At 41.1% G+C, this 22,327-nt stretch overlaps 1 protein-coding gene across 4 annotated transcripts; it reads right to left on the bottom strand.

Annotated features, from left to right (window-relative positions):
- Positions 1 to 2,031: 2,031 nt before the first annotated feature.
- Positions 2,032 to 20,933, bottom strand: PRSS35 (serine protease 35). Of its 4 annotated transcripts, XM_061427317.1 has the most exons (4): positions 20,740 to 20,933; positions 12,702 to 12,735; positions 11,765 to 11,848; positions 2,032 to 5,016 (listed from the first exon to the last, which is right to left on the bottom strand). In XM_061427317.1, exon 4 carries the CDS (start codon positions 4,995 to 4,997, stop codon positions 3,759 to 3,761), a length of 1,239 nt encoding a protein of 412 aa, XP_061283301.1. In that variant the 5' UTR covers positions 4,998 to 5,016; positions 11,765 to 11,848; positions 12,702 to 12,735; positions 20,740 to 20,933; the 3' UTR covers positions 2,032 to 3,758. The 4 variants fall into 4 exon arrangements, with proteins under 4 accessions (XP_061283301.1, XP_061283298.1, XP_061283297.1 ...); XM_061427314.1 differs by lacking the exon at positions 11,765 to 11,848 and having other exon boundaries at positions 20,740 to 20,932; XM_061427313.1 differs by lacking the exons at positions 11,765 to 11,848; positions 12,702 to 12,735 and having other exon boundaries at positions 20,740 to 20,932.
- Positions 20,934 to 22,327: the final 1,394 nt, after the last annotated feature.

Raw genomic sequence — 22,327 nt, 5'->3', positions numbered from 1 at the left:
TTTCACAGCATCATCTTTTAGGATTTGAAACAGCTCAACTGGAATTCCATCAACTCCATTAACTTTGTTCGTAACAATGTTTCCCAAGGCCCACTTGACTTCACATTTCTAGGATGTCTGACTCTAGATGAGTGATCATACTATTTTGATTATCTGGGTCATGGAGATCTTTTTTTTATAGTTCTTTTGTTTATTCTTGCCACCTCTTAGTATCTTCTGCTTCTGTTAGGTCCATACCATTTCTGTCCTTTATTGTGCCCATCTTTGCATGAAATGTTCCCTTGGTATCGAATTTTCTTGAAGAGATCTCTAGTCTTTCCCATTCTGTTATTTTCCTCTATTTCTTTGCATTGATTGCTGAGGAAGGCTTTCTAATCTCTCCTTGCTATTCTTTGGAACTCTGCATTCAAATGGTTATTCTTTTCTTTTATCCTTTTCCTTTAGCTTTCTTCTTTTCTCTGCTATTTGTGAGGCCTCCTCAGACAACCATTTTGCCTTTTTGCATTTCTTTTTCTTGGGGATGGTCTTGATCACCACCTCCTGTACAATGTCACGAATTCCATCCATAGTTCTTCAAGCACTCTGTCTGTCAGATCTAATCCTTTGAATCTATTTGTCACTTCCACTGTATAATCGTAAGGGATATGCTTTAGGTCATACCTGAATGGTCTAGTGGTTTTCCCTACTTTCTTCATTTTAAGTGGATTTTCTATTGGTGGTACAGTGGTTCAATTGCATTAATCCAATATTCTTAGTTAATAATCACAGTTCATTTTTGGTGAGAGTAAATATTTGATTTACTAGTATAAGGCCAAAGAATTATGAGTAATTAAAATTGTCAAGATTGGGTAAAAATGCAAGATAAACACTGTACAATTTTTGCAATACATAGCAAAATGAACTGATTTAAAGCAATAAATTATATTCCTGAATTAGTTTTAATAACTAACAATCTTTAAGTGGTGAAAGATTTTTGTTATTACTAGACAGACCCTTCAGTGGAATGCTATGGAGGGAAATTAAAATCTAAAATGTGGAATTAAAATAGATGATCTTTATGTTCTCTTTTAATCCTGGGATTCTAAGAAATAAGAATTTCAAAGAATTCTTTGACCTACAAATAAAAAGGGTAATGATTTGTCCAAAACTCTGATCTTGATTATACATATATTTAAATCTTATTCAAAATGAACATTTGGGATTTAACTAAGAAGCATTTCAAAAAAGGAAAAACTGTTAAGTCTCTTCTGCCCATACACTTATGAGCAAGAAAAAAACATAAATGAAATGAAATATTTTATTTGAGTAAAGAAAAAACTCACAATTCTAAGTTTCAGTTGTTTTATAAATACTTACTTGAATTCACCCCTTGATAAGTCTCTCTAAGCAGTAAGTCAGTATCCTTGGCACACAGTAGACAGTGCCTGTGTATGTGGGTATGTGTGTTTGGCTAAGAGAATTCAAATTAATTTTCTATTTTAAATCTGATAAGTGTAACAGAAAAAGTATGTGAAGTTAAATTGAGTAATGTAAATAGTACATTTTAGTGGTCCCAGATGAGTCATGTAAGATTCATGATTCTCTTGGGAAAGAGAAGAAAATGAGAGAATCAAATCTCTGCAAATAAACTGAGCTAAACTTTTATATTTTTGGAAAGTATATTGTACAGTGATTTTAAGGAAATCATGTACATTCAGAACTTAACCTTAAGACCCAAACTGCTGATGCTGAGCATTCTAAATTCCTCCAAACTGACTCAAACCCAGGACTTATTTTCTAAGAATCTAAGATGAGGAATGTGTGTGTGTGTGTGTTTGCAAGTGTGCAAATATTTGAGTCACAGTGATCATATAGATGTTTCCCTAGAAAGGATCTGATCAAAACTTTTGAGACAACAGCCCTATTCCACTACTACTGGTAGTTAAATACTTCCCAGCAAAAAGTGCTTAGAATTAAATAGAATTTTTTTAATAAGCAGTTTAATTGAATACTTGCTAAAACCCTGTATATAAAACATATATACAAACATAGTAAGAGTTACAGTTGATTTATTGAATGATTTCTAACAGATTCATATTATAAAGGAATATAACTTGTATGAAATTTCAGCTATTTTCAACACCATTTACAAAATCACTTTTTATAATAATCTAGTCATGTATTCCCTTTGCATACTAGACAAGGGTATAACTTCTTACTATGGAAAATAATAACAAGTAAAATAACTTTGAACTCAGGCAGAATCAATGACTTGGGTTTATTCCAAAAGAAGAGTATGTATCCTTGAAACTGCCAGGAAGAACAGCCCAGAAATCAGGGCTAGCTACAGCTCCTAAGTTTTATAGTGCACTCACTTACAGATCACTAAAACCCTTTAAACACAGTGGCCTATACTAACGCACTTATGTGTCAGGAAGATCCCCTGGAGGAGGAAATAGCAACCCACTGCAGTATTCATGCTGGGAAAATTCCATGGATAGAAGAGCCTGGTGGGCTACAATCCATGGGGTTGCAAAGAGTCGGACATGACCAAGCAACTGAGCACACCACAACCTTCTTACAAGTCATTCAGCAAATATCTGTTCATTGAAGAAATAGTATTCAGTGCCTACTCTGAGTTTTGCCCCAGGGTGGTCACTGGACTCTTGTCTTCTGAGACTGCCCAAGTGAGGATAGAGCCTTGGTCCCTAGTAAAAACAATCAGAATTGTTTTTAAAAAATTATATTCATAAATTATACTCATCTTGTTAAAAGGACATATATAAAAATCCCCTAATCAGAGAAATCACCAATAATATATCTATGGCCCTATTAAGAAAATAACTGTGTCAAGGGGATGAAAGGGCTTTTCCTTGAAAAAGACATAGATTTCCTTGTCTAAAACTGTAACACTTCATTCATAGGAGATTGCGTGGCGTAAAATGATGCAGGCTTTCAATACCTGATGGTTTATAACTTTGCAACAGTCTTCCCTGTGCATACCTGAAAAGTCCATATTTTGAATATGAGTTAAAGACTTGAAATCGTAAAATGTTTCAACTTCCCTGTTTTTAAACTAAATTTATTTCATAGAACAAAGTATTTCTCCCATAAATAAGAACACTGCAGTTGGTATTTTTCAGGCAGCAAAATAGTTAATTGTTTTATTTATAAAGTTTTCTGTTCCTTGTAATTCTTAAAAATAAAACAAACCTAAAAGCTTCTTAGACCCAATGGAAAACACAATATTAACAAAGAGGGATAGCATAGGCTGAAGGGGTCTGTCTCAGAGCAGTACAGAGTGTGTTGTAAATTACTGCCTCAAATTTGATTGTAGCCATGGGACTGTCCACTTCTGGATATGCAGTTTCACATTTAATACGCAACCAACACCCTATAAGCCTCTTTTTAGAGTAGGACCCTGAGAGTTAGTCCATTGAGAAATCACATAGTATTTATGCTTGAAATTTTAAAGTGTCCAATCTTTAAAAAGGCAGAAAGAAGCAAAGCCTTTCCCACAAATGAAACTTATCACCATGTAAAGAAGAATATACACTTGGCATTAAAGTACCCATCTAGTTTCAAGATGTATACCTACACATTTTTTTAAATGTATGAATAGCTCCTAATTTTGAAAAAAGGAAACATTAAAAATGTTGAAATGCTACTGGTAGGGTTCAAGTCTGGGCAAAACCTATGAAGTGATCTTTGCTACAATAAATCAAAACTGCTTTTCTGTGCCATGTCCAGATCATCGACAGCCTCGTTTCAGGTATCTGTTAGCCTTGGGTACAATTGGCATCATCCCCGTGCATCCAGAGGCAGATCTGGGCATACTTGAGGGGTGTGATGCGCACGGCCACATTGTAGTCCTTCTGAACACCGTGCACGTCCACCCACTGGTGGCCAGAATAAATGGCGATGATTTTGCGTTTCCACCTCTTTTTGTCTGGCTCTTTCAAACGCAGATAGACCCCGGAGCCAGTGGAGCCTGATTCGGCATCGCAGTATTGATAGAGGAGGTCATTGGACTCATCAGACACACTGCAAAACCGGTAGACTAACTGATCTGCCCTGTCCTGATCGAAGCCTGAGAAGTGGATCATCCCACCGGGCAGCTTCTTGATGGTGGGGCTGACTCCCAGCTCCATGTATTTCTTCTTGTGAGGGCGCTTCAGCTCCAGAAGGGCGTAGTCATAGTCCAGGGCCGGGTCTCCGCTCTCTCCTCTAGCCCAGCCCTTGGGGATGTGGGTGTTCTTGACCCGGGTCCACTGGAAGGAGGGCCTCCCGTCAGCAGCTCTCTGACGCCGAGCAGATCCCTTTCTCCTCCTTCCAGCCTTGGCTGTCTCCTTCAGGCTGTCTTGGCTCCCCTCTCTTCCAGCACCACTCACTTCCCTCCTGTTCCTCCTAGACGCCCGATGTCTCTTGCCACCACCTTTATTTCTCATCTTCAGCAAGCCTACTCTTAGCTTTTTGCTGCCTTTGATGTAGCCGTTTCCATCGTGGACACAGTGGGCAGCGGTTAGGACGTGGTTGGGAGAGATGAGAATGCCGCTGCAGCCTGTGGAGAGCTTCACCGCCGTATTGAAAGGGAAATTGGTCAAGAACTTCTTATCCAGGATGCTGAACCTGCTGTCGGTGCCGTACACCTGTCTCTTTCTCCTCACGGGTGCTCCTTGAGAGGTAAGGTTTTGAGTTGGCTCAGGGACCCAACCTTGAACTTTCACTCTGGTCAAGGTTCGGCTCCCATTCTCAAAGACAGTCTCGTAGGAGAGAGAGTCTTCCAGGTCAGAAAGGCTGGGGGCTGGGAGATCTTTCTGGCATTCAATGCCACACACTCGATTTAACACCATCTTAGCATCTGCCTCAAAGGCGGGGCTGGTGAGATGGAAGGTCCTTTCACTGACAAGTCGGGGTATTTTTCTCACGTGCCACATAAAATCCTGTTCGCTTTCAGATCCATCGATGAGGGTCCACCCAAGGGTGAAAAGCATCAACCCGAAGAACATAGCTCCCATTTTGTTCTTCTATCTTGTCCTTTAAAACAGGAAAAAAAGAAGCTTTATGCTTTTTGTCTTATTGGGGTATAGTTGCTTTACAATATTGTGTTAGTTTCTGCTGTACAACAAAGTGAATCAGCTATAGGTATACATGTATCTCCTCCCTCTTAGACCCTCACCCCCCAATCCCAGCCACCTAGGTCCCCCCAGAGCACTGAGCTGAGCTTGCTGTGCTGTACAGCAGGTTCTCACTAGCTATCTGTTTTACACCTGGCAGTGCACATACATTAGTCAGAAAGAAAAATAAGTACCATATATTAATGCAGAGATGTGGAATCTAGAAAAATGGTACAGATGAACCTATACTGCTTTCTGTTTAAACGTTAATTACCATTCATTTAGATCTTGAGTCCTAAATGTAGCTTCACCACTAAGAGGAGTCCCTATTTTCACTGTACTTAGATTTTACTGAGATTAGATAAACACCATACTAAGCAGGCTCCTACAGATATCCAAAATCAGTAAATTTGATTTCACTCAAACTTCCCTCCACCTGCACTAATCCCCACACATCCCACCCCCACCTACCATCTTCCCCTCTTCCTCTCCAGACAGCCCAACGCATGGGAGAATAAGAAGAGGGGCAAGTGGGGTCCTCTGGTGTCTAAGCCACACCTTCCAAGGTCTCCTGCAACCTTATCTCCAGATGATTTAGAAATAAAGATAACGACAGATGTCTGACACTATCCCTGAACTTAGCGTCTTAATAAAGGCACGGACCATAAATTCCTCATCTCTAGAATGTAAACGACTAGCACAGAGCTCAAAAAAGCATTCACTGGAAAAAAATTTTTTTTAAAAAGTCCTTCACTAGAATGCACTACTTCCCTGAATCACGGCTTGCAGACCAAGCTGATTGATGGTGCAATTAAAATCATTAAATAGGAGGGAGGAGGGAGGAGGGTTCAGGATGGGGAACACATGTATACCTGTGGCGGATTCATTTTGATATATGGCAAAACCAATACAATATTGTAAAGTTAAAAAATAAAATTTAAAAATAAATAAATAAAATCATTAAATAATAGACCCTTCCCTGGCTCAGTGGTTAAGACTTCACCACCACCCCACTCCCTGCCCCGTCCCCAACCCCGGATGCAGGAGATTGGTCAAAGAGCTAAGATCCCACATGCCTCACAGACAACAAAATGTAAAACAGAAATGAGCCTGTCATACAGAGTGAAGTAAGTCAGAGATGAACTATCGTATATTAATGCATCTATATGGAATATAGAAAAAGGGTACTGATGAAACTATTTGCAGGACAGAAATAGAGACGCAGACATAGAGAACAGACTTTGGACACAGCGAGCAAACGAGAGGGTGGGACGAATTACGAGTAACATTGAAACATACATTATCATATATAGCTCAGTTGGTATAGAATATGCCTGCAATGCAGGAGACCCCCGTTCACTTCCTAGGTCTGGAAGGGCCACTGGAGAAGGGAAAGGCTACCCACTCCAGTGTTCTTGGGCTTCCCTTGTGGCTCAGCTGGTAAAGAGTCTGCCTGTGATGCGCGAGACCTGGGTTCGATCCCTGGGTCGGGAAGATCCCCTGGAGAAGGGAAAGGCTACCCACTCCAGTGTTCTGGCCTAGAGACTTCCACGGACTGTATAGTCCATGAGGTGGCAAAGAGTCGGACACGACTGAGTGGAAAAAAAGAAAAAGAAAAAATGGGAAGTTGCTGTATAACACAAGGAGCTCAACACAGTGCTTTAATAGCCTGGAAAAGTGGGATGGGGTTGGGAGGATGTTCAAGAGGGAGGGGACATAATTATGGCTGATTCACGTTGTATGGAAGAAGCCAACACAACATTGTAAAACAATTATCCTCCAATTAAAAATAAATTTTTAAAAAGTTTAATATAACAAACATCATAAATTAAACTTCAAAAATGGTCTACATTAAAAAAATTTTTTTAATCATCAGATAATATTCTAAAATATAATATTCAGTAGAAGTTTTAGAAATAAAGGAGCTCCTCTACTATTGACCTGCTTTGATTTTTTTAACAAGCAGAACCCCTTATCATAAAGAATACACAGCACGGGCTGTTTTATTCAAAAATAAGAAAAATATACCCTGTTCTTTTTAAAAACGAAGTTGTGCTTGGAACTACCAACCAAGCAAAGCAATATACAAAAATGTGTTACAGTGACATTTTACTGGATATTAAACTTGTAAGAATTTATGGAGCACAAGCAATTGTCATGGATTTACCACTTGGGGGAGCACAATCATGATTAAATCATAGGTTTAATGGGACCCTTTCATCATGGGTCTCATCACCTGAGAGCCATTGAAAGTTGCCAGTACTTGGTGAATTATATAATATCTCATCTATTATTTACATCTTCTTGCCTTCTTTTCCTGCTTCCCTGGGTTTGCTGGTATGTAAATCTCTTCCTAGAACTGCTGTTTGTCAGTTATTGCTTTGTGAGAGTAAGGGGGAGTGTAACATTCTTTGGAGCAGCAATTTGGAAATTTGTGAGCTATGTTCCAAGTTGTTTTTAACTAATAGTTAACATATCCAGGCTTACCAAATGCTTTGCACTTTGTATAAAGCAGAGTCAGTTCAAGGTTAGTTTATGCCTATAATACCTTCACTCTCACGGCTTTCTGATAAGCCTTTGCATGGAAAAGAAAGTTAATACAGGATGTCAGGAATGGCCCACAAACCAGGGTACACCCCTAAGATCCTAAGCACTGGCAGGAAAAGCAAAAGTTGCCTCTGATGCAGAGCCAAACATGGGCATCTCGTGACACAACAGAGTTCATCTTGCCATATCCAAGTATGGAACTTTATTAACAAACTAATAACATTCTTCTGATAAAACAAATCATATACTATATTAATCTCTTTGTTGTTTAAACATGATCTGTTCATTAAAATATAATTATTTTGAATCATTGTATATTAAAACATGTTAAGCAAGTTTAGAATAATCTTTACTTCTACTTTAGAATAATCTTTACCATTTTTTTCTATTTGCTCACACTTGAATGCTAAGTAATGGTGATTTTGGTGAATATTAAACTGTATTGTTTGCCTAATAGCTTGTACTTTATTTTGGAGACAGGCCATTCTTCTGTAGACTGATGGATATTGTCCCCTAAATCATTAAATACATTTCAGGAAAAATCCACACTCATGTACAATATTTTCTAATCATTACCATGGCAAATTTGATTTTACACAAAACAGTAATTATATTGGTAATGATTTTGTTGAACCACTTAGTATTTTGTACCTTCTATGCAGTTTTCTGGAGATGGCAATGGCACCCCACTCAAGTACTCTTGCCTGGAAAATCCCATGGATGCAGGAGCCTGGTAGGCTGCAGTCCATGGGGTCACTAAGAGTCGGACACGACTGAGTGACTTCACTTTCACTCTTCACTTTCATGCATTGGAGAAGGAAATGGCAACCCACTCCAGTGTTCTTGCCTTGAGAATCCCAGGGACGGGGAGCCTGGTAGGCTGCCGTCTATGGGGTCGCACAGAGTCGGACATGACTGAAGCGACTTAGCAGCAGCAGCATGCAGTTTTCATAATGAGTATTTCATCCATTTTATTTAATTGGATTGGAATGAATAAGGCTAACTGCTCAGTAACTACTGAGATCTTGAAATTATATGTTTTATTGGGTAGTTCCCAAGATGAAAAGTTGTCTTTCCCTTAAAACGAAATGCTAAAATCAGTTATTTGCTGCCTCTTAGTTTATCAACGGGAGAAGGCAATGGCACCCCACTCCAGTACTGTTGCCTCAAAAATCCCATGGATGGAGGAGCCTGGTAGGCTGCAGTCCATGGGGTCGCTAAGAGTCAGACACGACTGAGCGACTTCACTTTCACTTTCCACTTTCATGTATTGGAGAAGGAAATGGCAACCCACTCCAGTGTTCTTGCCTGGAGAATCCCATGGACGGAGAAGCCTGGTAGGCTGCAGTCCCTGGGGTCGCACAGAGTCGGACACGACTGAAGCGACTTAGCAGCAGCAGCAGCAGTTTATCAATAGACCAAAGTAGATGATTTTTTAAAAGATACATATATTGTTTTTAATCTATTTGATCCTTAGAAAAATGTCAAACAAATTTTTTGGTATAGGAAATATTTTTTTAATTATTTTAAGTTAGCCCTACATGCATGATAACAGCCATTCATTATGTACTTAATATATGAGTACATTAAAGACTGAGTCAGACAATTATCTTCATTAAAAACTACAAAGAATCATATTGTACATTTTAACATTTGATAATAGTGATCTGTGAAGTAATAAATGTGTCAAAGGCATTCCCAAGCAAAAGAAAGAGCATCTAAATCTAGGTACTGTGGTATTGCTCACACGTTTCTGTTTTTGTTTTCAGTACTCTGTCATTTAGCCTTGCAAGTTTTCAGCTACTTAGGGCTTGGATACTGCTACTGCTGCTACTGCTAAGTCACTTCAGTCATGTCTGACTCTGTGCGACCCCATAGACGGCAGCCCAGCAGGCTCCCCCATCCCTGGGATTCTCCAGGCAAGAACACTGGAGTGGGTTGCCATTTCCTTCTCCAGTGCATGAAAGTGAAAAGTTAAAGTGAAGTCACTCAGTCGTGTCCGACTTTTAGAGACCCCATGGACTGCAGCCCACAAGGCTCCTCCGTCCATGGGATTTTCCAGGCAAGAGTACTGGAGTGGGGTGCCATCTCCTTCTCTGAGGGCTTGGATAGGCATAATGCAAATACTGAATTATAATTGACAAGATGGTTTTTTTTACTGTGCAAATCACTGAACTGGAATATGAATCAAGTTTCCCTGTTCTTTACCAAATAAAACATGTGCCCTGTGCATTAATTCTGTAGGCAGACTTTTAAGAGCCACACGTAATGGTTAATTTTATGTGCCAACTTGACTGGGCCAGAAGGTGCCCAGATGTTTTGTCTAATATTATCCTGGGTATGTTTGAGAGGGTGTCTCTGGATAAAATTAACATTTGAATCAGTAGACTAAGGTGAGCAGATTGCCCTCCCTAATGTGGGTGGGCCTCATCCAATCAGTTGAAGGCCTAAATAGAACAAAAAGGCAGAACCTCCTGTGAATAATCGGGAACTCCTCCTTCCTGACTGCTCTGAGCAGGGACATTGTTTTTTGTTTTTTTCCCCTGCCTTTGGCTTCAAAATGAAACACCACTCAAAAGAATATTTTTAGTTTGTTAGTAGGATTCTATACTTGCATGTTGCAGAATAAACTGTCACATCAAGGAATTCCCAGGTTGTAGTCCTCAAACAAGCAGTGTCAGCATCCCCTAGGAACCTGTTAAAAATACTCATTCTCAGGACCCAACCCAGACCTACTGTTCAAAATTCTCCAGGAGGGATATGGGTTCCCAGCTGTGTATGTTTTAACCAGCCCTCCAGGCAACTCTGATACTCAGTACGGTTTCAGAACCACAGCAGCCAAAGCCCTGGTGCAGCAGCTTGAGACCCTCCTCAGAAGGTTTTTCCAGGGATGACTGCTTAACCAGGTTTCACATGACCCCTGCTTCCTCTTTGTGTACAAAGTAAATTTATTCTGAACTTCATGCTTTTCCTGTGTTAGCAACAGCTATTACAGAAAGATCCCGTGGAGTAGGAAATGGCATCCCACTCCATTATTCTTGTCAGGGAAATTCCATGGTCAGAGGAGCCTGGCAGGCTACAGTCCATGGGGTCTCAGAGTTGGACATGACTTAGCAACTAAACAACAACAATAATATTGGAAGACTCAGCCTTTGATAGAAAAAAAACATACTTTCATATAAGTGATTTAACAGTACATCTGAAAAGATTCAAATACAGTAGGCTTGTCTGTGATGCCTCCAGCATCCAATACTACGGATGATGCAAGAGCACCAGTTGGCCAGCCCTGGCCAGGGCCTTTTGAGGGACTCAGCTGCAGTGTAGCACAGGAATAAAAGCCATGCCCACATCTATCCTTGGGCATGGGAAGGGCAGAACCTTGTCATATGACCTCAGAATCACAGTAATAAAGGACATGGGTTTAGTCTAATTTGGCCTGTAATTTCAAATTGGACAAATGTCTTGGGACACTTTCTTTTGGAAAATCTAAGTTTGTCTCATGGTAAAATGTCAGTGTAGTGTAAATGATAGCTCTTACTGATAGAGCAAGCCACGGTTCAGTGGATACATGTACAGACGCCTGTCATCCCCAAAGCACTAACTAAAGAGACATGGCCCCGGCTGTGGAGCAGCTATAGTATTTTGAAAGCTTTAATGTCTCTTGTTTTCCCTCAACCTCCTCCTTTTTCCTGTCTTCCATTGTAATTGTGACCTTCCCTGTCACTTTCCAGATGGCTTGGATTTGGGGCTTCAAAGTCCAGTTTTGGTTAATGAAAGTGAGGTTGCAGTTATGGTTCTCACCATGAGTCAGTGTACACATAGTTGATTATGGGTTGGACCATGGAGATGGACGGAGCAGAAGGGAGTTAGAGAGGAAGCAAGGAATACCAGCATCTGTAGACAAACTCTTACTGATGGAGCAGATAGTATTCCACATTTGTACCTGGTCCATACTATTAACAGAAATAACCACCTGTAACTACAAGGGATTACTTGCTCTTGCTTTTGTTTGTTTGCTTGCTTATGCTTTCTTAGAAATGTGAATGCTGACAAGTATTTAGAATATTTGGATTTCTCTACCAGCATGGTAGTTATCAGGGCAGACCAAGGAGTAAGAAGACCTGGGCTAAGTCTCATCTTCACCACTTATTAGGCATCTGAATTTGGGCAGTTCATTCACATCAATGAAGTTTCTGTTTCCTCATCTGCAAAGTGAAGATAATAGTAATTTCAACTTCATAATTCTGAGAATTAAATACATTGATATATGCAAAGAATTACCATTGAGCCCAGAGCATGGACACATTCAATTATAAGTTCTTTTATATTGGGTTGGCCTAAAAGTTCTTTCAGGTATTTCCATACATGGTTATGGAGAAAGCAAACAAACTTTTTGGCCAACCTGATAGTTATTATTCTACCTTAGTAGGTAAATTCGGAGAAGCAATGGCACCCCACTCCAGTACGATTGGCTGGAAAATCCCATGGACGGAGGAGCCTGGTAGGCTGCAGTCCATGGGGTCGCTAAGAGTCGGACACGACTGAACGACTTCACTTTCACTTTTTCACTTTCATGCATTGGGGAAGGAAATGGCAACCCACTCCAGTATTCTTGCCTGGAGAATCCCAGGGATGGGGGAGACTGGTGGGCTGCCGTCTATGGGGTTGCACAGAGTCGGACACAACTGAAGCGACTTAGCAGCAGCAGCAGCAGCAGTAGGTAAATTAATATCACTTTAAAACAGTTAATTATATAAGGCAAAGTTATAGCACTTTTAGTTTTCTAAACAGTCAATTTTATACTCAAATATTTTTATTTCAGGGTAGTTTCTGACACACTCTGAAAACACCCTTTTTCTTTGTTTTGGTTTTTGTTCAAGGACAGCTTCATTTTAGAGACGTCCCAAATGAATGCTTTCCTAACTACTCATTTCTATGAAGATCTGTGGGTTTGTAATATATTTTTCTCATTGCTATTAAATAAGTGTAATTAAACATTACCCAGCCACAGAACATTTGAATTGCATTTCCAATGTATTATTTTAAGCCTGGACCTACCCTAAGAATTCTGGAACTGCAACAGGTCTTCAACCTAAAAAGAAACAGTCAATGTCAAAATAATTACTCTGAGGGAGCAATTTACAATGAGAAAAAAAAAAAAAAACAACTTTTTAAGTGAATCTATTCTAAAGTATATAGCATAGCATGACATAATAATATTCTCAGGCTCAGTTTCTCTTTTATTTTTTGGTTTGTTACCCTTTAAAGTTTACATTTTAACTTAAATAGGGCAGGCAGATGAAGGAAAGATTAGATGCTTGCTCACCATATTAAATATTTTGAATGAGTTTTTTTTTCCTGTATACGAACAAGAGCTGATTTACCATCAAAGATCTGTACCAGGTCATAGAGTCACTAACTTGGTCCTTTCTTTTCACCTGGTCCCTTGTAACAGACAGGGAGGTAGTTGTCCAAGTTCATGTGTATAGTTTGCTGCCATGGGACATAATTTTGCATTAATGTGTCAAACACTTTGTGGGGGCTCAGTCAGATCAATGGCCTTGTAGGACCAACATCAGCTTTTACCTTCATGCATATTTGGACATAGCAATCACTGCATAACCACTTTTGACAACTTCCCTGTCTTTTATCTGGCCATTCGTGATCCAAGCCACCTGCCCCTCCCAGCATCACTACCTACACTCACACACATGCATAAGTGTGAAAACACACTCCAGCCATCTCTCCTCCTCCACTTTCATTCTCCCCCTGTTCAGTCAACACTGACACACGAGGGATAGACATCATGGTCTGGATCTGCAGACAGAATGCTGGCTTAGGCAAAAGGCCGGGGCAGGAGAGGAGGGGCTTTACTAGTGATAGCAGACAGCTGGAGAGTGAGCATTAACTGTGTTAGGTTTTGGAGAATACTTGTAAAACTTTCATAAGTCACTTTTGCGTATGCACAGGAGACTAGGTATTTTATTAAGTTCAACTCCCGGTGCAGTGAAGCCCCCAGAGAAGGGGGGCTTCTAACTAGACACTAACTAGAGCACTGAAATGGATGCAACATTTAAGCTAAAAAGTGTGCGATCAGGATGACCAGAAAAGGAATAGTGCTCGATGTGTGACCAAGAGGGACAGGAGGAACTAGGGTGTTTCCAGGGTGGTGGAGGCAGTGGGTTTTGAAGTCAAACCAATTTAAGTCCACTTGTGACTTCTTAGCACTATGATTTGTGAAGATCACTTAATTTCCCCAAGCCTTATTTTCTACATTTGTTCAACAGGGAATAATACTTTGGAGTATTTTTGTGAGACACGAATATCATTAAGTTGGTGCAAAAGTAATTGCGGTTTTGCATCATTGAACTTGCCCGTTGATATTGGAATGCATTCTTAAATGTGGTTATGTTATGTATCTTTTTAATGTGCATTTCTTGCTTTGTTTTGTTTTGTTTTTTGCTAGTGACATTACTTGCTGTTTATATTTATTTTAGACTATAGAGATGATGTCTAAAATGTCATGTCTGCCATATTCACTTGACCTCTCACCAACCAACTACCACTTTTTCAAGCATCTCAACAACTTTTTGCAGGGAAAACATTTCCACAACCAGCGGGAGGCAGAAAATACTTTCTAGGAGTTTATCAAAACCCAAAGCACAGATTTTTATGCTACAGGGATTAGCAAACTTACTTCTTGTTGGCAAAAATGTGTCGATTGTAATGGTTCCTATTGTGATTAATAAAGATGCATTTGAGCCTAGCTATAATGATTTAAAATTCACGGTCTGAAACTGCAAGTACTTTTGTACCAACCTGTACATAAACACGATGCCCAGAGAACAGTAAGCCCTCAGCAAATGGCAGCAATTATTATTATTAGGATCAAACACTAAGAGTCAAAACACTGGTAAATATTTATAAAGGATTTCATGCATCTCTGACTGCTGTGGACCTCACCGCAGTACGCCAAGTACAAGCCGACCTTGTTTCATTGTCCTTCACTGCAATTCACAGATGCTATGATTTTTTACAAATTGCCACATGGCAACCCCACATTGACCAACTCTCTAGGAGCCATTTTTCCAACAGCATTTGCTCACTCTGTGTCACGTTTCGATAATCCTTTGTCTTTATTATTTGTTATGGTGATCTGTGATTGGTGATCTTTTGAGGTTGTTATTGTCATTGTGTTGGGGGCACCACAGACCACATCCACATAAGACGGTGAACTTAGCAAGTCCTGCGTGTGTTCCGACTGCTCCACTTACTGCCCTCTCCCCCAGCTCTCTCCCTCTCCTCAGGCCTCCCTGTTCCCTGAGACACAATTTTAAATTAGGCCAATTCATAACCCTACCATGGCCTCGAAGCGTTCAAGTGAAGAAAGAAGAGTTGCATGTTGCACTTTAAATCAAAAGCTAGAAATAATTAAGCTTCATGAGCAAGGCATGTGGAGAGCTGATATCATCGGCTGAAAGCTAGGCTTCTGGGCCAGTTAGCCAAGTGGGGAACGCAAGGGAAAAGTTCTTGAAGGAAATTAAAAGAACTACTCCAGTGCACACGCGAATGATAAGAAAGCAAAACAGCCTTGCTACTGATAGGAAGAAAGTTTTAACGGCCTGGCTAGAAAAGCAGGCCAGCTACCACATACTTTTAGGCCAAAACCTAAATCAGGAGCAGGGTACTAACTCTCTTCAATTCTGTGAAGGTTGAGAGAAGTGAAGAGGATGCAGAAAAAACTCTGAAGCTAGCACAGGCTGTTTCACGAGGTTTAAAGAAAGAGGCGATCTCTACAGCCTAAAAGTGCAAACTTACACAGCAAATACCGATGCAGGAGCTGCAGCAAGTTATACAGAAGATCTAGCTAAGATAATTCATGAAGGCAGCTACCCTGAGAGACAGATATTCGATGCAGCAATCAATGCTTGGCTTCAAAACTTCGAAGGACAAGCTGACCCTCTTGTTAGGTGCTAATCCAGCTGGTGACTTTCAGCTGAAGCCAATGCTCATTTACCACCCTGAAAATCTTATAGCCCTTAAAAATTAGGCTAAATTTACTCTGCCTGGGCTCTATCAGTGGAACAGCAAAACCTGGATGATGGTTCATTTCTCTACGACACGGTTTGCTGAGTATTTTAAGCCCACTGTTGAGACATACTCTCAGAAAAAAGATTCCTTTCAAAATATTACTGCTCATTGATTTTGAATTTTGAGAACCGTAAGTTATGTTTTCCTTGATAACTCACAAATGTTTATAGGAGATGAACTGATTCTAAGTAACTGAATCTAATTAAAATGGAATCTTAACCCAGAAAAAAAAAATTACTGCTCATTGATGTACCTGATCACCCAAGAGCTCTGAGAGAGATGAACATAAAATGCATATTGTTTTCATGCCTGCTAACACAACATCCATCTTGCAGCCCAAAGATCAAGGAGTCATTGTGACTTTCAAGTCTTATTATTTAAGAAATATATTTCATAAAGCTACAGCTGCCACAGATAGTAATTCCTCTGATGAATATGGGCAAAGTCAGTTGAACACTTCTGGAAAGGAGACACTATTGTGGGTACCATTAAGAACATTCATGATTCATGGAAAGAAGTCAACATACTAACAACACAGTTTGAAAGAGACTGGTTCTCATAGCCAAATTTGAGGGGTTCAGGTCTTCAGTAGAGGAAGCGGTGGCGGGTGTGCTGGAAACAGCACAGAAGGAGAGGTGGAGCCTGAAAATGTGACTGAATTACTGCGATCTCGTGAACAACTTTAATAGATGGAAGAGTTGCTTCTTATGGCTGAGCAAAGAACGTAGTTTCTTGAGATGGTGAAGATGCTCTGAAGACTGTTGAAATGACAATAATGGATTTAGAATATTACAGGAACTTAGTTGATAAGGCAGCAGCAGCCTTTGAGAGGACTGACCCCAGTTTTGAAAGTTCTCTAGGTGGGTAAATGGAGAAGGCAATGGCATCCCACTCCAGTACTCTTGCCTGGAAAATCCCATGGATGGAGGAGCCTGGAAGGCTGCAGTCCATGGGGTCCCTGAGGGTCGGACACAACTGAGCGACTTCACTTTCACTTTTCACTTTCATGCATTGGAGAAGGAAATGGCAACCCACTCCAGTGTTCTTGCCTGGAGAATCCCAGGGATGGGGGAGCCTGCTGGGCTGCAGTCTATGGGGTTGCACAGAGTCAGACACGACTGAAGTGACATAGTGGTAGTAGTAGTAAGTAGGTAAAATGCTATCAAACAGCATTGCATACTGCAGAGAAATTGTTCCCAAAGGAAGAGTCAATCAATGCAGCAAACTTCATTGTTGTCTTATTTTAAGAAACTGCTACAGCTGCCCCAGCCTTCAGCAACCACCACCCTGCTCAGTCAGCAGCCATCAGCATCAAGGCAGGAGCCTCCACCCTCAAAAAGATGGACTTGCTTAAGCTCAGATGATGGTTAGCATTTTTAGCAATAAAGTATTCTTCAACTGTAACATGCACTGTTTTTTAGACATAATGCTACCACACAGTAGACTACAGTAACTTACATGTTCTGGGACACCTTGCTTTATTGCAAAATCTGCTTCTTTGCAGTGATCTAGAACTAAAGCCACAGTATCTCCAAGTTGTGCCTGTCACAGCTCCCAAGGAGAGCCACATCTTAATCCCCAGAACCTGTGCCTATGTTCTTAATTGGTAAAGGAGACTCTGCAAATGTGATTTAGTTAAGGATTGTGTGATGAGATTAGCTTGGGTTACCCAGGTGAGCACAATGTAATCACAGGGCTCCTTTTATAAGAGGTGGGCAGGAGGGTCACGAACTCGAAGGAGCTGTGAAGTTGGAGGCAGAGGTCAGGGTGAGGCCGAATCATAAGCTACAAAACACGGGTGGCGGCTAGATCTTACAAACGGTAAGGAGACATTCTCTCCTGGAACTTCCAGGGAAAAACTGCAACCATGCAGACCCTCTCTGGACTTCTGGCCTCCAGAACTATAAGATAAGGTGTTGTTTTATGTCACTGAATTTGTAGTATTTTGTTACAGCAGCAGTAGGAAATGAATACACTCAGGTAAAAAAATGTTTGGATTGCCTGCCTCGGAGGTTTAGAAAGGAAGAAATAGTAGGGGGGAACACTGTCTGGGTCAGAGACCTAAACATAAATGAAAATTTTCATTTTTAGAAAAATTATACAACACGCAATTTTAGAACTAAACCTTGAATATTATGATAAAACACTATAGTGATGTGGAGTAGTATTTCTAGGCTGACTGGAGAGCTGGAACCGGGTGGATAAATTTGTTTTTCAACAAAAGCATACAGTGTTTACAATCCTATGCATCGTTTCAAAGCCTCTTTCCTTGCTTAAGAATCTCTGCGATAAATCCTCTTTAGTCTTTAAGTTGAACTAAAAACCTTCTAAGATATCTTTCAACATTAAAGTTCTAGCTTAAATCACAAAGGAAAACATACGAGTCACTTACTCATCAGTGAGCCTCAAGCAGTTTAAATTCCTTGACTCCTTAGGGTAGGAACTTGACTGCTATCCCTATTGCTACCACTAGGAGGCGAAGCTAGCCTGCTGTCTAAGTAGATCTCACATTTAAAAGGTTTACATTCATTAAGCTACAAAATCAAATTTAGTTTAAAAAAAACATGTAGGATTCATGGGATGGGGAGAAGTCTAACTGGTTAATAATATACAATGTGGAATAATAATATTCCACATTGTTGTCACATGTGGAATTGATCACATTTAGAAAACCCACCTCTAGGCCACAGAGCCCATCCTGACGAGCTGTGGGCTGATGATGTTGTCCACAGCCAGACAACCTTCTGGCAGGTGGTTTTCCAGAACCTCTGTGGTGCCAGCACATTTCCAGTATGATCTCCAGGGCCGCTAAACAATCCCCCAAAGGTGCGGCAGTTCACTGCAGCATGAAAAATCTTCAGCCTGCCAAATATTTCACATGTCTACCAAAGACTTCATAAGCCATTTCTAAAGGGTAAGCTTGCCACTGATTCTATGCTAAAAATAAATGGCAAGGAAGTTCACTGACAATGTGCCAGTTTCTATTCAAAATATGATAGCACTATCGTCAAGTTTAGTTTCAGGAATGAGACAGAATAATTAATGTGTGCTTAAAATGTTTGGCAGTAGTGGAGGGAAAGGAAGATGGTAAAGTTACACAGTTGATTATTTTACAGTTACTCACAACTTCTGTTTCTCATCACAATAAAAAAAAAAGAAAAACCTCTTTGTTTTTTAAGTTATTTTTCCAGGACCTGTACACTTCAATTTGTGCAAAGGATACGCTATGTGTAAATTGAATTTGGGGTGAAAGGCACTTAGGAAGCCCCAAAGGGAACCCTCTGCTGACTCTCTCACCCACTGACATAGGAAACGCACAGCATATGGCTCCTGACTTGTTTTCTATCTTGCAAGTTGGCCTTTGAAAGCAAAGCCTATCTGTGACTGCATTAGGTTTGCTACTCTTCAGGCTTTAAAGCATCTTATGATCACTGTATTTTTAGCTAAGCAAACATCTGTTAAAGTTTCTAAAGCTTTTGAAAATATTCTAGTTAAGCAAAGTCATAAAATAATAACTTTCATACTTTGCTATTTCCAACCTCTCATCTCAGATTTCTCATGTGCAAAGTTAACCCAGTGAGGTAGCTTCAGTTTCCGAAATTCTGAATCTCATCCCACTGTTAAAATGCAATATGCTTGCCGTGGACAGTTGAGCATTGGGCAAAGATAAATAATTAACTCACATTAGCAATTGATTGGAGAAGGAAATGGCAACCCACTCCAGTGTTCTTGCCTGGAGAATCCCAGGGACGGGGGAGCCTGGTGGGCTGCCGTCTATGGGGTCGCACAGAGTCGGACACGACGGAAGCTACTTAGCAGCAGCAATTGATTATTTTAACACGATGAGCACATTCTATGTGCCAAGCACTAGATTAAACAATCTCACATTTGAAAATACAGAGAAGATTCTTAAAAGCACAACAGTTTCTGAGCTGTCTGGAGAAAAAATAAGAAAGAGTATCCATGACCAACTTCTTCTCACATTAAACGAGCTCTTCTAGTATTTCCTAATAAAAATAAAATTCCATATGATGCTCGGGCACTACTTTCAGGCTGAGATGTCTTATTTGGCTGGAATCTTAACCTTCTCTCTTCTAAATTATAAACCAGATTCTAAGCATAGTTCTCCAGGCAACAGCACATGACTTTTATAATTCTCTGTGGGGACAGACGCACTTGGGATAGAATGAGAACTAATTTCAGAAGTGAGAAAGGTTAATAGGGGAGAAAAACCACCTCGCCAGGATATGCAGCTTCTTTCAAATCAATGATAGTGTGAAAAGGTCAGAGGAATCAGGCAGGAAGTGTTTCTACAACTTTTCAAAAAAAAAAAAATTATGGTAGAAAATATCAAAAGTAGAGGGAAAACTATGAAATAGAATGAAACATAAAATTATAACCCCTACGTGCCCATCACCCTGAGGCAACAACTACCAATATTTTGCCAATCTTGTTCCAGTGGTCTCCCCTGCCCCCCCCCCTTTTTTTTTGCTAGTTTTTTAGAGCAAATCCAGGACTTTTCAATTTCATTTCATCTTCTCACTTTAAAATGTTTTTCACTGCTCCTTTCGCTGACCTATGCAGCCAAGTTGATGAGAAAGCAAGAGATTCCTAGCTTTCATAGTAATCCTGCCAAAGAGGCTTTCAACCAGAGTAGACCTTCCAGGAATGCATTTTACACCTTTTTCGATGGCATCTGTTAATAATCATAAAAATAAAGAGGGTCCCCTCTGGTAGTGCTTAAGTAAAAAGAATTCCATTTATATTCCAATGCAAACACTTTTACTGTTAAATATTAACGGTGCAGAGGCCAGCACAAAGAATTGCTTACTTGCAAGAGCCGTTTCTTTGATGGCTTAAAAGTGCTAAGTTTGATCTCTACCTTTAGCGCACTTCAAAGGAGCTCTCCCTGGGGTGGGTCCTGTGTTTCTCAGGAACACTTCTAGGTTCTGGGGTCTTGCCCTTTCCTGGGGGGAAAAAGGGTTGGGGGTGTCTCCATCCTTACCTGCGAAGCTTCCTCAGTCCTCAGGGGCGCTGCCCAGCTCGAGTCAAAATATCCCTAAGGCGGTCACCACCGCTGGCGAGGCAGGAGAGAGGGGTGGGGCTCCGGGACAGCGCGAGCCGGAGCCGGGGCTCCAGGCCACCGTCCGCCAGCACCGCCTGGAGACTGTGGGGAGGTGGGCGGCGAGCTGAGCGCCACGGCCGCGAGATGGGAGGGGAAAGGGGGCGTGGATGCGGGCGGACGCTGGGAGAGGTGAGGGGAGAGGAGGCGGCGGGAGGGCTAGGAAGCAGGAGAGACGCAGGCCTGGGGAGGGTTTACTAAGAGTTGGGCCTCTCACTCCAGAATCTCTGCCCCCCAACATTAGGAAAAATTCACGACTGAGTTCACAAGGACTGTCTGTCGCTCTGATCGTCTTCCTCCCTTAAATAGTGTCCAGAAGATACTCCCGAGTGTGTGCTTGGAGGAACTGGGTGTGATCAGGACTGTGTCTTTGTGTCCTAGTCCCCCAGCTCGAGTTTAGACGCCAGCTGTCTAGAAGACCCAGGGCCATTTCCCCAACCCCATCCTAAGCCCGTCTCCATCTGGGACCTCGCCACCCGGGACAGGCTCTCCACCAGCCAAATCCTGAGTCTCAGGCTCCTGCAGGCATCCACAGGCGACCTGAGAACACGCGACCCTCGTGGGCTGCGACGTGGGTCACCTTGCAAGCATCCCTTGAGGCCTCCAGGGGGCGCGCGTCAGTTTCCGTCTGTCTCCAGGCTGGAAGGCTTTTTCTACTTGGGAAGAGCATCCTTTAAGATATTTGCCCGCCCCTGTCCCACCAAAATTCTAACCGCATCCTTTCTTAATCTTTTATTCTCCTCCTTAGCAGAGGTGCTCCTTTGGGGTGGGTGCTGCACAAGGTCGGGGACTCTAATTATTCAACATCTGTTGATCTTCTGGGTGGGAGGTCTGGAGCAAAATGCACTAGTAGAAAAATAAGTACAGAAATTTGCTGCTGGCCCTCAAGGAAGGGAGATCAAGTAAGTGCACCAGTATTTATAACACACGGTCTTAGCATGTCCCATAATGCTTAGCTCATTAGTGGTTAATTTCATTTCTCGAATTTCTATGTATTTTTTTAGCAATGAAATCAGAACATATATACAATTTAATTTCCTGTTTTCCACTTAGTGTTTTCATTTATGCACTTAGTCATATAATTTATATCTATTAATAATTTTATCTGGTATAAAATAACTAGTTCTGAAGCTCTCTGTCTCACCAGTCAGATCATAATCTTCAAATGCATTCTTGAATCACCACCCTCTACCACAAGGGTTGGCTTATAATGTGCTGATAGTGTCGAGCTTAAAAATGTTTCCTAGTAAAATGGAGTGTGTGTGCATGCTCAGTCATGTCCAACTATTTGGGACCCCATGGTCTGGAACCCACCAGGCTCCTCTGTCCATGAATTTTTCAAGAGTACTGGAGTGGATTGCCATTCCCTTCTCCAGGGGGTATTCCCGACCCAGGGATCCACCTCAAGTCTCCTGCATCTCCTGCATTGGCAGGCGAATTCTTTACCACTGCTCCACCTAGGAAGCCTGAA

Source organism: Bos javanicus, chromosome 9 (assembly GCF_032452875.1).
Source record: "Bos javanicus breed banteng chromosome 9, ARS-OSU_banteng_1.0, whole genome shotgun sequence".
NCBI lineage: Eukaryota > Metazoa > Chordata > Mammalia > Artiodactyla > Bovidae > Bos > Bos javanicus.
The sequence above is the reverse complement of the archived record's forward strand: the minus strand, read 5'-3'. Positions and strand labels throughout refer to the sequence as shown.

Excerpts from the sequence above, each read along its gene's own strand:
- PRSS35 (XM_061427317.1), bottom strand. The coding sequence starts at position 4,997 with ATGGGAGCTATGTTCTTCGGGTTGATGCTTTTCACCCTTGGGTGGACC.